The sequence below is a fragment of the Musa acuminata genome, chromosome BXJ1-11, assembly GCF_036884655.1.
Source record: "Musa acuminata AAA Group cultivar baxijiao chromosome BXJ1-11, Cavendish_Baxijiao_AAA, whole genome shotgun sequence".
Classification (NCBI taxonomy): domain Eukaryota; kingdom Viridiplantae; phylum Streptophyta; class Magnoliopsida; order Zingiberales; family Musaceae; genus Musa; species Musa acuminata.
Window position 1 is genome coordinate 28,224,713 of NC_088337.1, and position 23,326 is coordinate 28,248,038.

Below are 23,326 nucleotides of genomic sequence, written 5' to 3' on the forward strand. Positions count from 1 at the left end.
TGGTAGCCGACCAAGTTTTAAGTCGGCCCAGCCGGCCCAACTAACTAAGTAGCCAAACCTGGACCGGCCCACGGACTGCATTAATTAATGCAATTGATTTAGTTAAAGAAATGCTCATTTAATAATCCACAGTAGTGTGTTACGAAAACAGCCTGACATCTTGTCCTTGCAAAACAGAACATTATTTTCATTTTAAGTAATTAATTTACTAACTTATGCGTTAGAGAGGTTTTTCTCACATACATGATCATATCCCTACAAATTTATCAAACTCAAATTATTTATGCAGCTCTACTCAAGAGTTTTGATATACCAAGGCCTCTTTCTTTCCATGAAAGAGGCCAAAGAAATGCTGATGGGCATCTCGTTTCCTACCCCTAGTAAATAGTTGGGTGATCTCTAGCAAAATATAATAAGAATGCTACAGAAAACCTTGGGCTTCATGTCTCAGACAACTTTACAAGATTCTTTAATAACTTTACAACTTACTGCTAGAACACAGATAAAATGCTCAAATCCATCATCCATACAAGCAGTAGAATAGTAGGCAAAATGGTTTACATTGTTCTAGTTTATGTAACATCCATAGTTGTTGCATATCAATTGACCTTAGAATTCTCCACTAGCATGGACGGCCTTCACCGTCTTATCATACTCGTCGTCATCGTCATCTTCCTCTTGTTCTTCCTCCTGGTTCTCTTCCTTGCCTTCTTCTTCCTCGAACTCGTCTTCGATGCCCACAGTGCCTGGGACAGGCTGCGATGGCTTTCGAGGTGTCCTGGCTTCTGTTAGTATTTTCATGATCTCATCGACCTTCTGTGTGGAGTAGGTAGGAGTATTGTTATCCTTCCTGTAGAACACTGCTTGCGCTGCCTCTGTAAGCTCCCTGGGCAAGTTCTTCAAGAACCAAGGATGGCTTTTGATTTCTCTTATTGTAATCCTCTGCATTACACATAACTCAATTGATACTCTTCAGAACATAAACAAATAGAGAATAGAAGACGAAGATACTATGAATTACCTTCATTGGATTGGCAACAAAGATCCAGGAGATGAGCTGCTTGCAATCCTGAGATATGTGAACATAGTCTGGTATCTTATACTGAACGGACATTATTCTCTGCAATCCGGATTTGGAGCCAAGCAAACAGAAGATAATTAACTTGGTATGTTATGATAGGATAAATCAAAAAAAATTCCTGTGTGTATTCTTATTGAAATTTGATAGAACTATGTCCAAAGAATAAAATACAGTATAAAAGATGAGTTTGTAACTTTACCCCAATGGTCTTCCTGAAGTTTTTAGGATCCTTTTGGTCCTCGAATGGATAGGCTCCCACTAGCATGACATACAGAGTTACTCCACATGACCATACATCTGCTTGCTACACCACATTTTTCTAACAAACAATTAGATTTACAAGTAATTTGACAAATAAGCTGAAAATAACATGCAAACTGCTATTGTCAACAGAGGATAGAAAGAATAGTGAACAGCCCCGATTATGTGAAACCTCAGCTTTCAACACTTTACATAATAGGCAAATTTAGAAACATCAAACCGAGAAAACTAAGCAAACTCTATGGAACTCTGACATCTTCACCAGGATAAGAGTCTAATTATAGTGCTTGCCACACCACATTTTCTAGAACAAAATTATGTTTACAAGTAATTTGCAAGTCAAAAATAACACACAGATTGTTACGGTCACGAGGATATAAAGAAAAATAAACTGACCCAAGTATATGATACCTTAGCTTTTAATACTTTATTCAATAGCCCATCTTAGATGTAACAAAACCAAAAAAGTAATCACACTCTTTGAAGCTCTAATGTCCTCACTAGGATACGAGGCTAACTACAATGCTTCTTGCTACGCTAGATTTTCGAGAACAAAATGGCGTTTACATGTAATTTGATGCTCAAATAAAAAACAAATGGAAAATTGCTGCAGTCACTAGAAGATAAAAAGAATAATGAACTGAATCAAGTGTGTGATACCTTAGCTTTCAATACGATATGCAAACTTAGATGTATCAAACCCAGAAAACTTATCACACAATGATATTTATTGTCCGCACCAGATAAAGAGCCTAATTATAAATTGGCAATTGGTATCCAAGGATTTATTGATTAGTCTCTTTGTTGTCTACACTCCAATAAGATTTATTGTCCTCACCGAGTCTAGTTGTAAATTGGCAATTGCTTAGTCTATCCGATGGTATCCCCGGTGAACAAAGTAGACTTGGGCCCAGAACATCAAACATCGTTCCCTGACTTGTTCCATAGAGTCAAGTGGACCACAAATGAACAAGCATTTAGCGACCAACAATTGCATAGATGTCAAGCCTATAAATTTCAAGCTATTTAGAATGATCAGACACTCCGTCAGAAAGTTTTACTATTCTAGAGTTTCTTATCCATATCTGACTTCAAGAAACATTGAATGTAATGTGCATTCAATTTGGTCAACAGTTTTAAGTACCAATCTCCTCACGTATATGATTCCAAGAAGAATTGAATGTGCATTTAATATGATTTACAGTTGCATCCAATTCTCACATTGTTAAGTCGTACATGGTCTAGCCAGTCATCAATAGACCGCCAATTGACCCAATCTCAAGCCCAGTTTATTACTAGTGATCCGTCAAACGGTTTATCAACATAATCCATCATTTACTTTCTGCAAAACTAGTCGGGATATCAAACTCTTGGCTAACAAATTAACCAAGGAGATGCAACATGAAGCACATGAAGTTAGAGTTTCTATGTTGATTGTCTTCTAGGCAATTAATCAGGAGAAAAACATCAATTAGTACTAAAAATAGCACCTTCTAAAAAATAAAATTAATAATTCATGAATTATCTAACAGATCAGAAATTAATAGCAGACAAGCATGTACTGACCTTTACCCCTTAGTTGCTTCTCTCTCTTTTTTTTTTTGGCACTAGCAGAAATTCTAGAATGGATCATTGATGGCCACGACAACAATTAGCCATCTATCACATCTTGGACTTGGACACAACTCATTTAGGGTTCCCAATGGTCTGGCCAAGCCCTAGCTCTATAAAATTCAAGCTTTACCACACTGGCATAGAAAAGGGTGTTCCAATTGGGCACCCAATTGGGCAGCTCGAGAATGAAGAATGCCAATTATAAGTCCGGTGACTAGCACTTCAATGGAGTACTAGCTCTTATGGTACTTTCCATCAATGATTCGATAGTGACTAAATAAATGCCCTGTTTCCTAAAGTAAAAACAGAAGGAATCACCTTTTTTTCTCAATCTCATTGTCCCAATTAAAATTTTCCTTTTCCTCTATTCTGAGTCGTATGTGATCCCATATTAGTAGTTCCTATAGTGGAGAGGCCTGATGGATAATCCACTCGAAGCAATTCAGCACCATTGGTTTCTCTTCAGTTTTTTGTTCTCAGGTGGTTCCTATTGTTGAGATTAATTCCATGTACTGCTTGGTAAAGCTATGATCAAATTGATGGCACTGGCACCAATGAGAGTGACAACTACGTTTAAGGCATGACTACAGAATATATTGATGACAAGACAACACAGAGATGCATATATTTACCCCTACAAATTCTTATATAGCCCATATCTCCTTCACAATATTTAGATTAACCTGTCAACATTTACCAATAAACTCCAATTAATCACTGCCTATTACGGTTATTAATCTCTAAATTATAAAATTTTAAATACATAATGTAACCCTTATACGTCTACAAATTATTTTTTCTATTTCTTTTATCCTTGCATTTTTTTTCTTTTATTTCTTTCTATTTTCACATACAATCTGAGCCGAAAAGAAAAATATATTTCTCTAAATTATAATAAATGTTGACAAAAAAGTTAGTGGCTTAGAGCTTATAAAAGGGTCAATCCATATGATGATTACATATGTTAATCGATATTTTATTATCATTAAGCTAACAATCAACAATATTTATAAATTATCTACAATTAAGATTTGGACTCTTGTGGGCTTTGGAAGAGTAACTAAAAATCACTACCGTCAAAAGAATAATCATAAACATGCATATATATTATTGCGATTTGCCAATGAGAAAATAATTGATCAAAGATGCTAAGTCAAAAATCATTTTGAGTTGGTGACTAAGGTCTACGCCACTTGGAGGCTTCCATCGAGAACCGTCCAATGTGAGTGGGGCCTATCCCGCTTAGACTGGTTTGGCGACATCCCCATCGCTTCAAATTAAATAAATGCCACCAATTGACGGAGATCGAGACACACAGCACAGCACTAAGGACGCGCCGCGCGTGGGCGAGGGCCCTCGACACGAATCTCGAGGCGGACCCATGCCTACCACGACGCAGGTCCGCTATCTCCCGGTCACAAGACGCACTCCTCTTCTTCTCCACTTCAGTTTTATAGATATATATATACAAGTAATTATATATAACAGTACATAATATTTCCAATTAAAATAGATATGGAATTATTAGAAAGATAATTATAATGAGCGGGTAAACAAGTAAACGAGGGAGGAGGGGCGAGTCACCTTTCCGTCGTACTCACGGCGGGAGAGGACCTCCGGGGCGATGTAGGCGGGCGTCCCCACCGTGGATTTCGGCCTCGAGTGCAGCAGCGACGACTATGGTTGAGAGTAGAGGAGATTTTAGTGGCTTTGAGCTTGTTAAGAATCGAAGAGAAAGAGAGGGGTACCTTGGAGTAGCCGAAATCGCAGATCTTGAGGCGCGGCGCCGGGCTCCCGTCGAGCAAGGTGTTCTCCAGTTTCAGATCCCGATGGCATATTTGCTGAGGCAGTTCGCGTCGAATTAGCCCTGATATGAATCTTTATCTTCGAGGGAAGAAAATGGTGAATATGATGGCGATTAGTACCCGGAAGTGGCAGTAGCTGACGCCGGAGATGAGTTGCTGGAAGAAATACCTGGCCTGCAAGAAAGAAATCGATGCAATCGCCCCGATTTAACTGATTTCTCGCGGAATCTGCGAGGGGAGATGGGAGAAGTGGAGGAAGTGGGGAACCTCGTCCTCGCTGAATCGTCCGGCGTCGCAGATCCGCTCGAAGAGCTCCCCGCCTGCGGCGTACTCCATCACGATCGCCAGATGCGTCGGCGTCAGCACGACCTAAAAGATTCCCGAAGCGGATCAGAACAACACAGCGAGGAGAAGGAAGAGAAAGAGGGACCGATCTACCGACCTCCTTGAAGCGGATGATGTTGGGATGGAGAAGCGACCGGTGGTTGACGATCTCCCTCGCCACGTTCTCATCGATCTGCTCCACCCCGCCCCACCCCACCCCAAAAGATGTACATCACGATCAATCTAGTGAATCGAAAAGAAGGGAAGTGAAGAGGGGAGAAGAGATCGGATGCGATGGAGCTGGCTCACCCGAGGGCCTCGCTCGATATACTTCATGGCGACGAGCTCCTTGGTCTCCTTGTGCCGCATCAGCTTCGCCACCCCGAAGTTCCCCGAGCCGATGTCCCGCACCACCTCGTACCTCTCCATCCTCCCTTCCCCCCCTCTACTCCACCGATCCCCTCCTCTTCGGGCGTCTCGATATCGAAGCAAGCGCGCAAAGCTTGTTTCGTCGTTCCGACAGCAGCAGCAGCAGCCGCGCTGGTACCTTCCTTCTCTCTCTCTCTCTCTCTCTCTTTCTCTCTCTTCCTCCTGTCAACTCGGGTGGAAGGCCGTTTTCTCGATAAAGGGGAGGGTGAAATGGACGCCGGAATAAAAGATACGGCGTAGATACTAAACGGATCGGATCTTTTAGTATCGGATTCAAGTTTTTATCGGAGTGGGTAAAATATACATCACACTACCATATCAATGTTCTATATAGAAATATAATAAGATAAAATTCATATGTACTTTAATGAATGTGGATATTAATCATGACATCTAGTCAAAGATAAATTAGACTATCGTGTAATTTAATTAGAGTTCGAATAATAAAATATATATCGTAGTTAGGTCCGAATTCGTATTCAAATAACGCAAAATCTAAAGCATTATTCCTTATCCAAAACAAATTGACATGTGGTGCTAATGTGTCGAATTGGTATTGAATGGGATGCATATTGGAAATATTTAATTGATATTCTTGGTAATAATAAAGATGAATAATAGTGAGAAAGAGAGTAGCTTATTTAGGTGCTACAAATAATGGTATATACCTGAAAATTGATTAATTAATTAATTAATTGTATATTTATCTCTTCAAGAAAACCATTATCTTTTTTTTTCTTTCAAAAAATGGTTTTCTTGAAGAGATAAATATACAATTATCAGTTAAATATCTTTGAAAAGTAATTAATTGTATATTTATCTCTTCAAGAAAACCATTTGGATGTCTTCAAATTTAATCATTATAAATGGAGGAAAAGAAATTAAATGTCAACATCTTGAAAGCAATTGTCATAAGGAGGTCCAACTCAGCCTCATCTCTTATTTATTGCTTGGTCTAATTTTCCCGGTCGTCATGATTGAAATTTCAAGGCCGATCTCGACTTTTTGGTCCATTTCAAATAAGTGCATGGATGGGTTCATACATACATACTCATGAGTAATGGCCATGATTTATATATGTGCAGGATAGAGTTATACATATAGAAAATTCAGCAAAGCAAAACGAGAAAATAAGAAATATAACTAAAGGTGTTCTTTTAATGCAAAAAAATTACATATTACGCTCGTAATTAAAAGCTCAAGAAATATTTTACATGACTCGACTTCATAATATTACGCTCTTAAATGTATTATATCAAATTTTAGCATCGGATATAATACATGCATACATACATACGTCGAAAATGTTATGTAATATAACTTTGAATACAAGTCAAATATAAACTTAAATTTAAATTATTTATGAACATTAAGTTATTTCAACGACCCATTTATGGAGTCTTTAGAGAATGTGCCTGATGTAGAGTTGACTTATAAGAAGATCAAAGTCAAGTGTGATTTCTGATGCGATCCATCCGAACTTAATGTTTCGAATAATGTAGAAAAAAGTACGAATGAAAATTTTATAATCTTGATTACTATGGTTTGATTTTTTTTTTTTTTTTAACCAATCTAATTAATTTGAATACATCTATATTCCATGTGATGCGTGTAACATATTTATGTGAGTTGTGCATGTTATAGGTCAGAATCACTCAAATATGGGTTTGATAGGAAATATATAATCAGTTAGTTATCGTTCGCATCACGTAAAGCTTGTGGGAGAAAATGCTCAAACGATCGGAAACTCACTTGCTCGCATGGATAAGAGTCCAAGAGACATCCTGGGTCATTTACAAATTATCCCCAAAAATTTATAAGAATATTTTTAGAAGTCAAAAGGTAGTCCAGAAAAACATTTTTTATTTTTCCATCAACGACAAATATAAGGATCATGTGATACCCACTAAGCATGATCGTAATCTCCTCACAGGCTCACCTAAATGCGATGGATGTACTGCATATGAAATCCATCTTGGTCCGATATATATCTAATGCAATACTTGTACGTTGGAGGAATATATTCCATGTCACAAAGATAAAAATTCCCGAGAATCCAAGTCAAAATAATTGCTACTCTCTCTCTCTCTCTCTCTCTCTCTCTCACACACACACACACACATAGAATGTATCTTTTTTGGATTCTTAATTGAAGGGACACAATAAAAGTCGTAAAATCACATGCCATGTCAGTACTTGCGGGCACGAGTAGTACAAGCATGTGAGGCCGTTCTAAAGATTCGAGGCGGGTGTGTCGTCGAGTTACACACACACACATACACGTACATGATGTACACATCATTTGGGCAACCGGACAAGTTGCCACGGTTGATCCTTCGTAATTGATGAAAATTTGTACTCAATTATTTTTATTTTCTTTGTTCCATCCATGCAACTATTTCTCCTTATTATCCAACCATATCAAATCACACGTGTGGGGTGTCAATCTAGACATCCAAATAGGTGTTTAGTATGTTTAAGGGTTTAATTATATTTAGATATTATAATCGAATATAATTTGATAGAAGATAAGATTTTTTCAAAAATCTCTCTGTTCTGTTGAGGATTCCTTTCTCCTAATCTATATAAATAGGAGAGGAAACATATTAATACGTATTTTTATTTCTTCAATAAAACTTCTTTACTTCTTCAATAAATAAAGCTTCTTCAATAATTGTTCATATCTTCTATTATTTTTATCATAATTAAATTTTTTTAAAAATTTTATGATAGATCTGAATAAAATAATAGACATCCATCATGCTTATGATTACTTTGTTGTCACCCCTACCAATCCACAATTTATGCTCTTACATCATGCTTTTGAAATTTTTTCATATTTTATATAACAATCATATGCTTTCATAGAGTCTCCAAATAAACAATAAGCCCACTAAAGGAATCTTGATGTTTAGACATGATTAGATAGCTATGCTATTCATCCTTTTTATTTTTGGGCTGATTTCTCTTCTATAAGATAAAGAGTCTGTGTATCCAAAGATACACATTAAACATGATTATATATTCTTTTATAAAAAAATAAGTGATAATTTTTCTCAAGATAATTTATCACTTAAGTTAGTCTATGATTATTATTTTAAGATCATATTTATTAAGACTAATTACATATTACTTTTATAATTAATTACATATCCTTTTCAAAATTAAATATTTAAATCTATTGCTACTATAAAACTTTTTTTCTTAATTTTTAACCCTATAAAATTATCCTTGTAACTTTATGAATCTTTTTACTTTCGTAAATATAGAGATCCAAATATAATTTTTATAATATAAAAATTAAAATATTTAAAATTTAATTACAGTTGATTAGCCCTATTTATCATAATCTAAAGTTAAAAACCACTTAGATTATATTATATTATCCATATATATATATATGATATTATATTAAGAAGGTATTGGGTCATCTTTATCCAACCGTGGAAAGTCCGGGAAAAGAACAAGAATTGCCCATACTCATCCACCTAAGCTTGACCGCAAGAGAAAAACAAGAGTCGTGTAAGGCAAGAAGAGATGGATGAGAAATGACTTATATCCAACAAAAAAGAAAAAAAAAACCAAAAGAAACTATGTATTGAAGTAAAAAGACTTGGTCGAGATTACCAAATATACATACATACATACATATATATACATAAATACATATATATATATACATAAATACATATATATATATACATAAATACATATATATATATATATATATATATATATATATATATATATAGACATATATATACATATATACACATACACATACACATACACACACTCACATATATATATACATATATACATATATACACATACATACACTCATACATACATACATACATAGTGGAGAGTATGTTAACATGAGTTGAGACAATTAGCCCCCACCAAAGCACCACTATTGATGGTGGGTCCTGCTTCACATGGCTACAATAGCATCATGGGCACCAACAGCCCCAACCACTACAAAAGCCTCATTCTTTTGGTACATGAAATGATGAGGAAGCTCAAGGGTTTAAGAATAAATTATGACAAATGTTTGCAATGTGACAATGAGCTGCATGAGAATGGATATTACCATAAGATGAGATAATATTTAATGCATGAAATCAGAAGGATATGTCTGTGCTTAAAGTATTTAATGAAAGGGGATACATAAAATTCAAATAATGAAAAGAATAATGCCTCCCATGACTACTTCTTTATATACGCTACCAAACATCTATTTGATGATAATTCATAATTAGTGGGTTGGATGGTACACACAAAGACAAATAAGAGCAAAAAGGGTAGTAAATACCACACTCATTTTATAATATACCCAATTAAATATCCACAACTATGTCACATATATCTTTTTTAATGATGGTGGAAGAAATCAAAGAGGACAATTCAACCACATCAAAGAAAAGGCATTTGGTAACAAATATGCCACTGAGGAACATCCACATGGCTTGCTTTTAACTACTTCATAACTAGTTCATATATTAGTCTCAACTATGCAGGACAACTCACACACAAAAAAATAACATAAGAACTATGCAGGACAAATCATTAGATTCAGGAACATTTGTTTAGTTCCTAATTAGTTCTTAAAGATCAGACAGACATTCATTCAACCAAGCAAAGTTGGTCACAAGAACAGTTCAACAACTCCTCGAGTTTGATGGATAGAATTCTGGTATCTACAATAAAAGTCAGTTGAATGAAAAGCAAAGTAGGCTAAAGAAAAAAAGAGCAATTCCAGCATGATTTGTGGCCTATCAAAGTGTAACCCACAGCTAAAATCTATTAGCATACTGGCTAATCTTTATTGAAAGCTATTCCCTTCAAAGCTTGACTCCACTGCAACACTCCTCCAATGCTTTATTGTTTCCAAGTTCTATTTGGATAACGGCAGGTAAGGTCCAAGTAGAACAACTTTTGGATGGAGTAATGTGTGTTTGCTTTCTAGTTGGCATGGAGAGGACTGAGGAAGCTGGACCTCTACATGGCTGATAACTGCAAAATAGCTGATGCCATGTACAAAAAAGCTACTGAAAGCAGTGTATGTCACCACCATGTTTTTAAGGTACTGCAGTCTGCTAAAATAAAACAGTGTGACATGGTCCTACATTTATCATTTAGTCACTTGGTATCATCTGTGACACAATGTGATCGATATTTCTTCTCCAGCAAACTGCTTTATTCGGTAGCACTAGTAGTTGTAGCATAGCATATTTGTATTCAAAGACATCAATATCGACATAGGATCCAAATAAGACCAGACAAATTTCTAAAATTGTCGGCAATTATGTTTGATTGGCCAATACAAAAACGATAATTGCACTGCTAGTTGGGATATTATGGCTTGTTGCTATTTTGGATCATTAACATCGATATCCCAGAACCATATTTTACATGATCTTTGATGGGCCCAACTTTGGGCCTAAATTCTACTAAGCTCAGGTTGAAGGCCCAGTTATGGTCCAAGTCTTGCCTGGTCCAGCCCAATTACATGGTCAACAAGCTCCATAGAAACTTGTCCATTTCATCCTCTTATGTCATCTCATCCACTCGTTAGATCTAATCAAATCAACTTTTTGATATTTATATTTTAAATATTCAACTTAGGTGGATGGTTGAGATGATAATCCGAAATGGCTTGACTGGTTTTGAAGAACCATTTGTCTATTTTCTATGCAGAATACCCTACATAAAATTTACACAGAATTTGCATTCTATCTATTTGTTATTTCCAAGGTTTGCAATACCGAATTATACTGCCCGGTACGGGCGGTATATACTGGTCCGACAGGCTATCGGTACGTGGACCGCCCGCTACCGGGCGGTACGTTCAAAAAAATCCCGTATCGAACAATACGGGGTAACGATCGATTTCGTCGATTTCGACCGTTACCGCACTGTAGCAATGCTACAGTGCTCCAACGGTCAATTTAACCGTTGGAGCCCTTTCTCATTCTATTTAAGTCATTCTTCTCCCCTATTTCATTATACTCTCTTAAACTCTCTCTCAAACTTTTTTTTTTCTCTCCTAAACTCTACAAAACAACGATTTTCGGAGGGTTTAATGAACTGAAATCAGGTGTACCACTCGATACACCTGGGCGTACCGCTCAGTACACCCGTACCATACTGTAACGAGCCCAGGTCGAAACACCGGTACAGTACGGTATTGCGAACCTTGGTTACTTCACAAGGACCATGGGTAGTTTGATACATTTACGTCACACATCTTATCTTTTATAATTTTTAACTAGGGATATCTCATACATTTTGACTAGGAAAACTACCCTATACAAAGCTCAACGATAAGAATACTACATCCTGAAAACCTAGCTTCAAAGAAACATAGGAAGATTTGGATGAAACATGTACATGCTAATACACAGGAGCACATGAACCACAAATGTTTGTAGGCTACACATGTAACAACATCTAATACACTTGTTCGTTCCATGTATATGGAGTTGCTAATGAATTCATGTATCATGTATATGGACATGCGCGTGCACAAAGAATGCTTAGCTACAGAATGAACAAGGATATGTTATGACTAATGATTTAACGACCATGACCAAGAGTACGAGATCATTTTCTCTCCTCTTCTTTTTCAGTTAAAATTGAGCAGTTCATATATCTACAGCTGTATAGAAGAAGAAATCAATACCAATCATATCCCATAATATATTTTCTTCACAAAAGAAGGTAAAATTGAGTTAAACTAAGTCTGCTCATGTATAATAAAAATAAGCACACTTCAACGTAGAATAATTGTAGAATTTCCTTTTATCAGAATGAATATGAATATTTGAATCAAAACAGAAAATTTGTCATGTTCCCTGTAAATATGATCCAATTTTTTGTGTGTGTGCTTTGATAGAAACAGCAACAATATGAAACACTAAGAATCAAATATCAAATGTTGCAACTTTTAAATGATTAAAGATCCTAGTAATTCATCACTCTAATGCTTGCACATCTTTTCTGCCGAAGAGTTGACAACAAGTTTTGAGTTAAAATTGAATAGTCTTTTCAATTCGACTGCTTTTATGCTCAAATTGCTATCTTATTAAGATTTTGTTCTTCCCCTCAACATAGATGGCATCTGTTTGCAGCAACGATGTTTATTCGTCAAGTAAGGAACTTCAATTTACACACCGATGAGAACAAGTAGGAAATGTAGAAGAAAAGCAAAGAACCCTAAACCCTGACAAACCAACACCGCCAGGAAGGCCAAAAATCCAACCTTTTTGATTGATTTCACAGCGCGGAGCCACAGAACGGGCAGAAGCGGAACTGCGGATCGACGACGTGGCTGCAGGAGTCGCAACGGAGGGCCTCGAACAATCCGCTTCTGCCGGTCGCGGCGCGGTCATCGTCGTGGAGAGGAAGCGAGTGGGGGGAGAGGAAGGAGCAGTCGCGGCAGTAGAAGGCGGGGTCCTTACCGGGCCAGCGCCAGACGGGGACGAAGAATAACTTGAGGACCTTCTCGTACTCGACGAGGTCGGCCGTGGATCCGCAGCGGAGGCACCGCCCCGCTCCTTCCTTCAGCGCCTGCCCCACCTGCTGCTCGACTCCCCCGACGAAGAAGAAGAACATCCTCCCTTCGATTCTTCTACAGACGACTCGATCGATGGATGGATGGATTCTCGAATGTATAAAGAGAGAGAGAGAGAGAGAGAGAGAGAGGGGAAGAAGTCTGCAGTGTATTCTGGAGTTCTCTTTGTTTTCTTATTGTTGTTAATTGGTACCCTTTTGGCACATCAATTAGACACAAATTTTCACCTTATGTATTTATTTTTTTAAAAAAATAAATCTGACAGAAATTGTCTATATATATATATAAATTCTATAATATATAATCTCAGTAGAAACCATATATATTTGTAATATATAATATATTTAATTTTAAAGTGTTAATCATGCAATAGAGATATTGGAAGATTTAATATTTTTAATTTAGATAATAATATTATTTCATAGATAATTCAATTTATTGATAGCAATAACCTCTATTTTTCATACTCATTGTGCATATACTTTCACTATAATGAAATGGTTGTAAGCCTTTCACCATATCAGTTCATTGAGTGCTTCAACCTGCTCATATATTGATATGTAACATATTTTGCCATATAATTTCTTGCAATATTACTTTTTTTGGGGACTACCAAATTTTCATTAACAAATGTCATGGCTAGAAGTTTGTAACAGGACTGAACACCATGCATGCTACACCTCACAATCAACAGATACAAGATCAGAAAAAGAAAGAACTCAACACAGATTTTGGAATTATCAGTTCAGATACCAGTATAAACAGTGTACAGATAACACCACAAAATTACTGGGTTCTTCCAACTACAGTATGATTTATACTATGACTTACAAAACCCAGTTTATGCAAATTAAAATGATATAATCACAAAGAAGGACAAAAACTTAGATGACTCCGTAGGTGCAACTCAAACTAAATCACTGCCGAAAAGATCGGGTTGTCCGGTTTGGACGGGCAGATGAGCCAGAACCAAGTGGGGGGAAATCATCCCGATGTATCTTGAAGGGGCTATCTATTGTCGACTTGATTGGATTTGAATGCATACGATGGACATCTGGGTTTTGATTAGTCTGATGTTTATGGATTTCTAAATTATGTGCTGCTGGAATCGATGAACTTTGACCTTGGTTCTGCTCCACTGGAACCGCTTTAGGTGGGTACCAAAGCGGTTGAAGATTCTGCAAATCTGGGTCTGTGGAGAACTTATATGGGAGCTTACTATCATCCATTTTCCTGAATGTAATAGAAATCCTGCAAGACAATATTATTACAAGGGGTCAAGACCTTAAAAAATATAGCATTTAGTCAGTTCAAGTTATTAGGACATTTGATAATCTAACTTTACCTTTTAGAGGGAACAGCTGGTACACAATGTTTCGCAACATCAGCAGCATTTCCATTTAAAATTAACACAGACCTGCAAAGATGCCCACTTGTTACTTATGTTGATGAAATTTGATAATAAAATAATAATAAAACCAACAAGAGATTAACATAACTCAATTTTTTTTTAAAATTTTTTTTAGTAGAATATGCTAGATTCCATAAAGAACAATTTGCAGTGGTATACATAAAGAACAATTTGAGAAATTAATATCATTTTGGTATACATACCCAACAGGAAGAGGAATCGCAGACGAACCAGAGAATTCTCCTGGTCCAAGTACCTTGAGCTCTGTTCCAAATAATATTCCACATTCTGATAGGAAAGAAACTGTGCAAAATGGTCTGACAAAATCATGGTGATCAATGTGAGGAGGGATGCAGTCATCCTCGTCATATATGTTGACGATGCAACTGTTGGGTATGCATGTAGGCGGAAGAACATGCCACGCCACCATTCTTTTGATCATCAATTTCAGTAGAGGAGGAATGGGATCAACTTCCTCATCTCGTATTATACCTGGAGGGTTCCCATGCTTGTCCTACAAATTAAAATTAATGATTATCATTACAAGAAAAGAAAAAAAGTTTAACCATAAGTTATAATGAGCGATATGTATTTACCACTGCATAGTTATAGCAGCAGCCAAACTGAATCGTCACACGACCTTTCCCACGCATCCATTTCCTCGGCTCCGAATAGGTTCGTTCTGAACAAAAAATATTTGTAACAATATGATAAGCATGCACAAGTTACCCTACAATACAATTCGCTGAAACAAGAACAAAGTAGATAATCATACAATACAAAACATTATGCAATAGAAAACCTTGAAGGTATAGTATTAAAATTGACAGAATTAGTACACAGTAACTCATGTACTCATATCAGAAGAGCGTAAAACTTATCCTGTAATTAACTAATCATGCAATACAAAACATCATCTAAGACACTCTGTTCCATCATAATGTATTTGTACTTAAAGTTGCATGCTTTACAAAATTTTGATGTACAGTATCAAAATTGACAGTAAATAACTAAGTTGTAATACACTCTGTTCCATCCTGCAATTAACTAAGTTGTATCAAAATTGACAGAATTAGTACACAGTAACTCATGTACTTGATATCGAAAAACATAAAACCTATCCTGTAATCAAATGATTAACCGTCGATAGTGCCTATTACAATATTAATAGAAGACACCAATGTTCTTTAAATAATATTTGACCAAATTTTGGTTTCCATCATCAAGTGGTCGGTAAAACTTTGATGCAAACTTCTTCTATGAATGTTAATACTTTCAAATCTGCACCAACATGCTATCATGCAATCAGATACTTTGCAAATTAAATCCACAGTAAAAAGAAGAAAAAAAATCAAAATTTAAAGGAATAACAATAGAAATTATTTGTACCTCTAAGCATCCCCTTCCTTCCTTTCTCCTGGAAATCATAGATGCAATCGACGATCCGTCGCTGCTCAACCGCACTGAACACTCCGGTATGAAGCTCAAGCCCCTCCAGCACATTGATCCACCTGCCATTCACCTTCTCCATGTGCTTGAAGTCTTTCTTCCTCTTCACCAAGGATAACCTAATCGACTCCCGCTGTTCCCTAGGCAGAGTCGCCCCTTGCTTCGACGACTTCCCTTTCTCTTCGCATCCGACCTCCCCGGGCGACTTATCAGCAGTCCCGCAACCACCCTCCGGGACGGACCGGATCTGCCGGCGAGCCTGCTGCCCCCGCCACGCCGGCGACCTTCCCACGCCGAGCCTATTAAACGTCCCTGAAGAGAACAAAAAAAAACATTGAATCGTGAATCAAAATCTAACCCTAATAACAACAACGGAAAAGGAAAGGAAAGAAAAGGGAGAGGGAAGGGGCAAACAATCACCAGAAAGATGATCGCCAGAGACGCTGGAATTTCCGCCCGACATCGATCGAGATAGAAGAGCAGAGAGAGAGAGAGAGAGAGAGAGAGAGAGAGAGAGAGAGAGAGGCGTCGATCCTGCTAACTGATGGAATCTAAGGAAGGTCCGTTCTTGACCGACTCGTGGGGATGGGGGAGACGGTGGTCGCCGGCCCACGATTTATAGAAGGGAGGAATCGATCCAACTCGGAAGCAGATCCCGAGTCCGAATCGGGCAAGGATATATGAAGCCGAAACGGAGTCCTTCAACTCCGAATCGACCGAACTCCCAGGTAGATCCAGTGTTCGAATCGGGTAGGGATTGACGAGTCCGAAACGGACTCGGAATAGGCAAAACGGTATTTACCTTAAATGCACACCGTTTTGGTTTGGATTCGCGTGACGCCCATTGTTTCCCGAACGACGCACGCTTTTATACCCCTTTTCTTTGCGGCTTGCGAATTCCCACTAACGTGTCGCTGATTCGTGGAAGCTGGGTACCCCACCGCGGGTCCAGATATCCCTCCAATGAAGACTCGGGTGGGATTGTGGTTGGCACCAAGTTGCTGGTTCCCAGTTTCGGCTTGTGGTTGATGCCAAGGAAGCTGCCTTTTCTGATGCCAGCTCAGATCGTAAGGGAAATATCTTTCCTGTTTCTGGTTATACAGGGAATCCGAGAACAAAGTCTCCCTAATTTGGTGGGCGGCTACTCCGGGCCCACCATAAAATATATATATATATATATATATATATATATATATATATATATATATATATATATATATAAAATGTTCTCTTGCTTTAGTTATTGGCAATGTTGAAGTTGTTGGAAGTTACTTTATTCCGCAGCATTTTTTTGAGGAACTTGAAATGCAAATGCACTTCAAAGCAAAATTGGACAAACAATCTTTTTACTATTTTGCTTATTATTTCAGTGACAAGATCATAGCTTGACCTTTTGTTTAATCATTTTGAATGAATCTGGAGAATGGACTGAAGTATTGTCATCAAAACCAATTTACATCAGCAAATATAGTCTTCAAAAATTACTTGGTGGCTCTTGTGAAATTTATTATTGAATCAATCTGCAAAGGATACAGGAATTTATCACAGATCTCCCCAGCAACATTTTTTACTGCTAAATCTGGTTATAACTTGCTGATGATGGGAGGTGTTCAAATCTAATCAACATGCAATCTGGTCCACTGAAGTCATTCCTTGCCTAAACTTGCATTTCTGGTAGCTTATAAATGAAATGTTTTCATGGTAACACCAAGAAGAAGTATGCAGTAATGCAGAAAGAAAATAGGGTATCACCTCCTTTTGTGTGCATTCCTTTGCCAGCAAGTGGTCACAAAACAGTTCTGGCAAGTTTGGGTTTTTGGTTTCCTTCATTCAGTGTCTGCTTTGCAAGGTTTACAAAAGATTGAAACAGGAACTTCTGCAAACATAATTGTTAAGACATTGAGGACATATTTTCTGTAGTGGATTCCAAGGTAAAAAATTCTTCAATAACTTGACTAAGAAACTTGATATAATCATTTAAGAGGTATGGGATGATGCTGCACTTACAAGTAGATCTATCTGATGTAACTCTTAGCTAATTTTCGGATCTCCGAAATGATACAATGCAGAACCTTTTTTCTCACCAAAAAAGAAAATTTTGCTGGTGGTTGATCAATTGAAAAGAAATGCCTCTGGCCTGATAAAGGAGCACATCATCCATGGAATGAAATAAAAGCCATGCAAAAACTGGACTGTATCAAAACTAGAAAGTAGAGCATTCATCCACTAGTGGATAGCAAAGCATTCCAGCTGAATGTGGTCTCAAGGCACAACCAGGCAAAGTGCTCCACTTTCAGAAAACCATGTGATCCCTACCTTGGTTGAGATCAATGCCACAGGATGATCCACAGTATTTCTAGTATTCGGATTTTGTTTGAGCCTACCTATCGGTCAACCATTGCATTCAGAGACCTTTTATGATTAGTGGAAATAATAGTTTCATGTACTTTCCATGAAAGCAATGCTGACAAAGGTTATCAGAGGAGAATGCAGTAGTTTAACCATTCTGAACACTTGAATTCTAAGTTAAGCTCTTCCAATCTCTCCTGAGTCGGATATTCTTCATCTTCTTTCCACCTGAGAAATGTAGCTTCTTGATGAAGCATATTTTGAGGCCATGACCATACCGACAACTTCACTTGTATTGAGCATGTAGACAAATAGGAAGGAAAGGAAGCAGATTTAAAATATTTACATGATGCTTCTTAAAAATTGGTAATTGGTAGAATTTGCATTCCAATGAAAAACCATTCCTATGTTGCCAATTCACTGCAAATTTGTTGTTCTCAGTCTTCTTCGATGCACATCATGATGTCCTATATGTTGTGTCAAGTATTAGTAGCAACCTTGGGAAATTCTTCCTTTTGACCTCAAATATGTTCTAATTAAAAGGAAATAATATACTCTTGAATCAGTAGGAATTTTTCATACCTTATAGCCTTCATTTATTTGGATAATGACAAAGCATGAGGCAGGAATACTATGGACTAGATGCATGCAAGAGTAGCATTGTGACACAGTCCTTTATGTACTAGTTAATAAACTGAGTAACAAGGTGCAAGTTTCACCTGGAGATTTTATTCCCAACAAGAAAATAATTTAGCATTCATTTCAAAACAACTAGACCTCAGAAATCATTTGTTAGTCTGATGAATTAAGAGTGCCGAGATAGCTAAACTAACCTGACTTTTCACAAGCAAAACGAACCAGGAAAGATAAATTAAAACATGAAAATTTCATTATTGATAATCACTTTTGTTCAGCATAAAAATTCAAGTACCTGATGCAAGGAGAATAGCCAGAGCTGTGGACGATTTTGTATACTATAAGTCAATACATAAGTACATGTTCAACAGTGTGCATATAAGCCAGGTTAAGATTGAGAAACCATGAAGATGCAGAAACAGATTTCTTATAACCCCACACCACAACAAGCTAATCGTCTTGCTTTCTCCACCTTGAAGACCTATTAACGTTGGTATTGCACTCGTGGCCACTGCTATCACCTGATTCAACGATCTCCAGTAGTTTTGCTTTCTCCAGAGGGCTGCTTCTGTAGGTTTGGTTGGCTTGTCGTTCCTGAAATGTTTTTGTAATAAAAGAAACACTCCAATTCTCATGTGAAATGATAAAGTGAGCACGATAAATATCTTTAGTCATTTATTCATCATTTGATGTTCAGTAAACGACATATTTTGTTTGGGATCACACAAATGACATCTTGATCACATGCTAGCATCATTCATGAGGAAAATAGGTAATAAAAGATGATGAAAATTGAATTGGGTGTCATTGTGACCATCCATGAGTAAGAGAATGATTTTAACTGAATGCACAATTGATTGTGGCACAGGTTAGGCACATGATATTTCAGAGGTTAGAAACACATCTAAGACTACTATAACCACAAAGAAAAAGTATTCCCAGAAGTTAAAAATCAATCTTATAGACCAAAAAGAAAATCACATTATTGCTGCTGGATCGTAAAAGTATGAACTCGACTTACATCTCGATAAGGAAAATCATTAACTTCAAGCATATGTATCACGTGTCCCATCTTTGGCCTCTTTTGTGAATCGGGATCTATGCATCGAAGTGCCACTAAAAGAGCCCTTTTCAATGCCCTTGAAGAAGGTTTCTCAAGCAATTTAGGATCCAAAACACCTTCAGAATTACGATTGCTGACCATTGTCTTGATCCATTCAATCAGGTTAACCTGAAAAGCTACTAATCAGCCTGTGGAAAATAATCAAGTATTAGGTGACTTCCAGCATAAAGACCCCAGCACTAACCTCTCCTGTTGGCCTGTTATAGTCAACTGGGTTTCGACCAGAGATTATCTCCATAATGAGAACCCCAAAACTATAAACATCACTCCTCTCATTCAACATGCCAGTGCTAGCATATTCAGGAGCTACATAACTACAAAGACACAGACGGTGGGTCATCAATCTCAAATTTCACACCACCAATATGGCACAATGTAGGCATGAAATTCATAGCTATTATGAGTTTAGAAGCAACCCAAATGTTCCCATCACCCGTGTCGTTACATAGTTCCTCTCTGACCCCAAAAGCTTTGCGAGCCCAAAATCTGAGACCTTTGGATTCCAGTACTTATCAAGCAAAATGTTACTTGATTTAATGTCCCTGTGAATTACCTTTGGTTCGAGCCCCTCATGCAAGTACATCAACCTGCACATGCATTGGTCTCGGTGAGTACTGAACAAGTATATGATCAAATAAGCAAAGGTGACAATCAGCATTTCTTCTATACCCTTTTGCTGTTCCAAGAATGATGTTCATACGTATCTCCCAAGTAAGAGGGCTACAGAGTCCCACATCCCCATGAAGCCATTGATCCAAGTTCCCATTGTCAACGTACTCATATACAAGAATCCTAAGCAGCAACGCAACAAGAAGATTGTGAGTCACTTCATTTCTAAGCAATCCCCTTAAAGAATATGCAATCTTCTCACTTCATTTCTAAGCAATCCCCTTAAAGAACATGCAATCTTCTTGCAAATCTATGAGTGACTTCCCATGTTGTCAAACTAACTAAAACCGAAAGAAACAAGAAGGTGGATGCAATACCTGTGAGCGCCTTCCACACAGTAACCCAGTAACCTCACTAAGTTCTTGTGTCGCACGCGGCCAATTGCCTCCACTTCGACCGTGAACTCCCTCTCAGCTTGGCCTCTATCGACGAAGATGAAATGTCAGTGGAAAGCACACCTAAATCAACAGCAATTTCCAGCACGCAACAAGAACCAGATTGACTCATTCATTTAGATCAACATGCAAAGCAGGACATTTGCCTTGGCACACTAAAGATGCAATTTTTCTTGGACATTTTTGATACTTGGCGACCATTAACACTGGTTTGTTAACGAGAGTGAAGAGAACACAAGAAGTGGCAGGCAATCAGAGATACCTGTTGTTGAGCAAGTTCTTCACTGCGACCTGAGTGTTGTCCTGCAGTAGTCCAAGGTAGACAATGCCGTAGCCACCTTCGCCGATCACATTCTCATCGGCGAACACGTTGGTGGCCACCTCGAGCTCCCTGAGAGTGTACCAATGCCCCCATCCCAGATGAGACACCTCCGGAGCCCGGATCAAGGCGTGATCCACCGACCGGCCCTCCACACCGCCGCCGCCGCCACTGCGCTCAGGGTACATGATCCTATGGCCCTTCCCGATTTCAATGTGGATCTTTTGCTGCTCGATCGGGCTCTCCTCCTCCAAAGCCGGCGTCAGCAGGGCCTGCCGCTCGATGGACGCCGACGAGGGGGGGTCGGATTCCGGGAGCGGCTTCCGGAGGATCTCGCCGAGTGGCCGGGCGGCCGACGAGCGAAAAGAGGGGTCGACGCGGATCTCCTGGATTTCCTTGGAGACGATCGGGATGGAGGCGGTCGGAATGGGGCGGGGGGATGGGGTGGGCGGACCGTGCCTGGATGCGAGCCAGAGGGAGATGAGGAAGAGGAGGAGTACGAAGGCGGCGCCGACGCAGATGCCGACGACGACCCACATGTGGAGGCCGAAGACGGCGGTGCGCTTGGAAAGCTCGTCGTTGAGGAGCGGCGGGCTGCTGAGGCCCGACATGGTCCTGGGAAGCTAAGAGTAGCAGTGGCGGGGGAGTGTGGATATATATATATATATATATATATATATATATATATATATATATATATATATATATATATATATATATATATATATATATATATATATATATATATATATATATATATATATATATATATATATATATATATATATATATATTTATTTATTTATTTATGTATGTATGTATGTATATGTATATATATATTAATATATATATACACTAGTAATTAGGACTTATTAAATAGAGTCCTTGCAATTAATACATTAAAAAAAAGAAAACCTATAAATATTATTTTATAAACCTTATTTAAAGGGAATAAGAAACAATGGCTAAAATTCTCAATGAATTTTATTAAGAAAAAAAGAAAAATATAATGAAAGTTTTAAGTTTTCATATAATAACATTAACACATACCATATAACATTTGTTTTCCAAACAAAAAGGGATCAGTTTGCTATTTAAAACGGAACAACCCATTCCTCTTCAATTAAATGAGATCAAAACATCTTATATTAAATTACTGATCATTATTAAGTCAATAGATGATAATAGAATTTGTTCATTATATTTTAGATATTAAATATGAATTAAGCTACACATTCCACCACCATGAGCCCCTCCTTTGATATTAGACTATCTTAGTAGGAGGAAAGAGCCGTGGGTTGAGACTTTGCTTCCTTTCATGTGATCCACCAACTATGTAGGTGTGCACTGGCCACTATTGCAAAGTCCATCTTTGTTTAGATAGGTGGGACCATCCACTTTTCTTCCTGAAAAGTGACCACTGATGCAAGGTCTCAACAACATAGTGTTGCATCCATCGACTCGGGATGAATTGTGTATGGAATTAATGCAATCAAAATGGCATGAACTACTTTAAGGAGAGGAATACACGAGTTAATATACTCTGAAAGTGTAGTTTCATTCATTGCAATTCATCTGTTCTGATCTAAACTATAATGAGAGTAATTGATATCATGATTTATCTTACCCATTCGTATCGATTTACCGATCAACGGTTAATATGATACGTATCGAATTATATCGATGTATCGCTAGATACTAAAAAGAAATCTCAAATCATCCATACAACCCAAAACAAAAGTTACTCTAATATTATATTTATCACAACCGAGTCCAAATTAAATAGGTAATGCTTAAGAAAGTAATCATGTACTTGGAAGTAAGTTATAGCTTGTATATGAATTTAAGCTTTTCGATGTGAGATTATCGTATTGAAGCCTACGAT

General features: G+C 37.7%; 4 protein-coding genes across 4 annotated transcripts; all 4 read right to left on the reverse strand.

Annotated features, from left to right (window-relative positions):
• Positions 1-422: 422 nt before the first annotated feature.
• LOC135597508 (serine/threonine-protein kinase SAPK7-like) lies at positions 423-5,696 on the reverse strand. The gene is made up of 9 exons (XM_065090524.1): positions 5,395-5,696; positions 5,204-5,278; positions 5,029-5,130; positions 4,882-4,935; positions 4,705-4,797; positions 4,541-4,633; positions 1,281-1,385; positions 1,022-1,120; positions 423-942 (listed from the first exon to the last, which is right to left on the reverse strand). Exons 1-9 carry the CDS (start codon positions 5,512-5,514, stop codon positions 610-612), a joined length of 1,074 nt encoding a protein of 357 aa, XP_064946596.1. The 5' UTR covers positions 5,515-5,696; the 3' UTR covers positions 423-609.
• LOC135597509 (uncharacterized) lies at positions 5,686-13,249 on the reverse strand. The gene is made up of 2 exons (XM_065090525.1): positions 12,779-13,249; positions 5,686-5,757 (listed from the first exon to the last, which is right to left on the reverse strand). Exon 1 carries the CDS (start codon positions 13,129-13,131, stop codon positions 12,793-12,795), a length of 339 nt encoding a protein of 112 aa, XP_064946597.1. The 5' UTR covers positions 13,132-13,249; the 3' UTR covers positions 5,686-5,757; positions 12,779-12,792.
• A 546-nt stretch (positions 13,250-13,795) lies between these two features.
• On the reverse strand, positions 13,796-16,697 carry LOC135597510 (RNA demethylase ALKBH9B-like). Its single transcript, XM_065090526.1, has 6 exons — positions 16,371-16,697; positions 15,891-16,262; positions 15,098-15,183; positions 14,705-15,015; positions 14,436-14,507; positions 13,796-14,341 (listed from the first exon to the last, which is right to left on the reverse strand). Exons 1-6 carry the CDS (start codon positions 16,411-16,413, stop codon positions 14,008-14,010), a joined length of 1,218 nt encoding a protein of 405 aa, XP_064946598.1. The 5' UTR covers positions 16,414-16,697; the 3' UTR covers positions 13,796-14,007.
• Positions 16,698-19,231: 2,534 nt separating this feature from the next.
• Positions 19,232-22,072, reverse strand: LOC103971823 (probable serine/threonine-protein kinase At1g01540). The gene is made up of 7 exons (XM_009385954.3): positions 21,385-22,072; positions 21,045-21,149; positions 20,728-20,850; positions 20,475-20,645; positions 20,243-20,372; positions 19,957-20,166; positions 19,232-19,529 (listed from the first exon to the last, which is right to left on the reverse strand). Exons 1-7 carry the CDS (start codon positions 22,050-22,052, stop codon positions 19,386-19,388), a joined length of 1,551 nt encoding a protein of 516 aa, XP_009384229.2. The 5' UTR covers positions 22,053-22,072; the 3' UTR covers positions 19,232-19,385.
• Between the last annotated feature and the right edge of the window lie 1,254 nt (positions 22,073-23,326).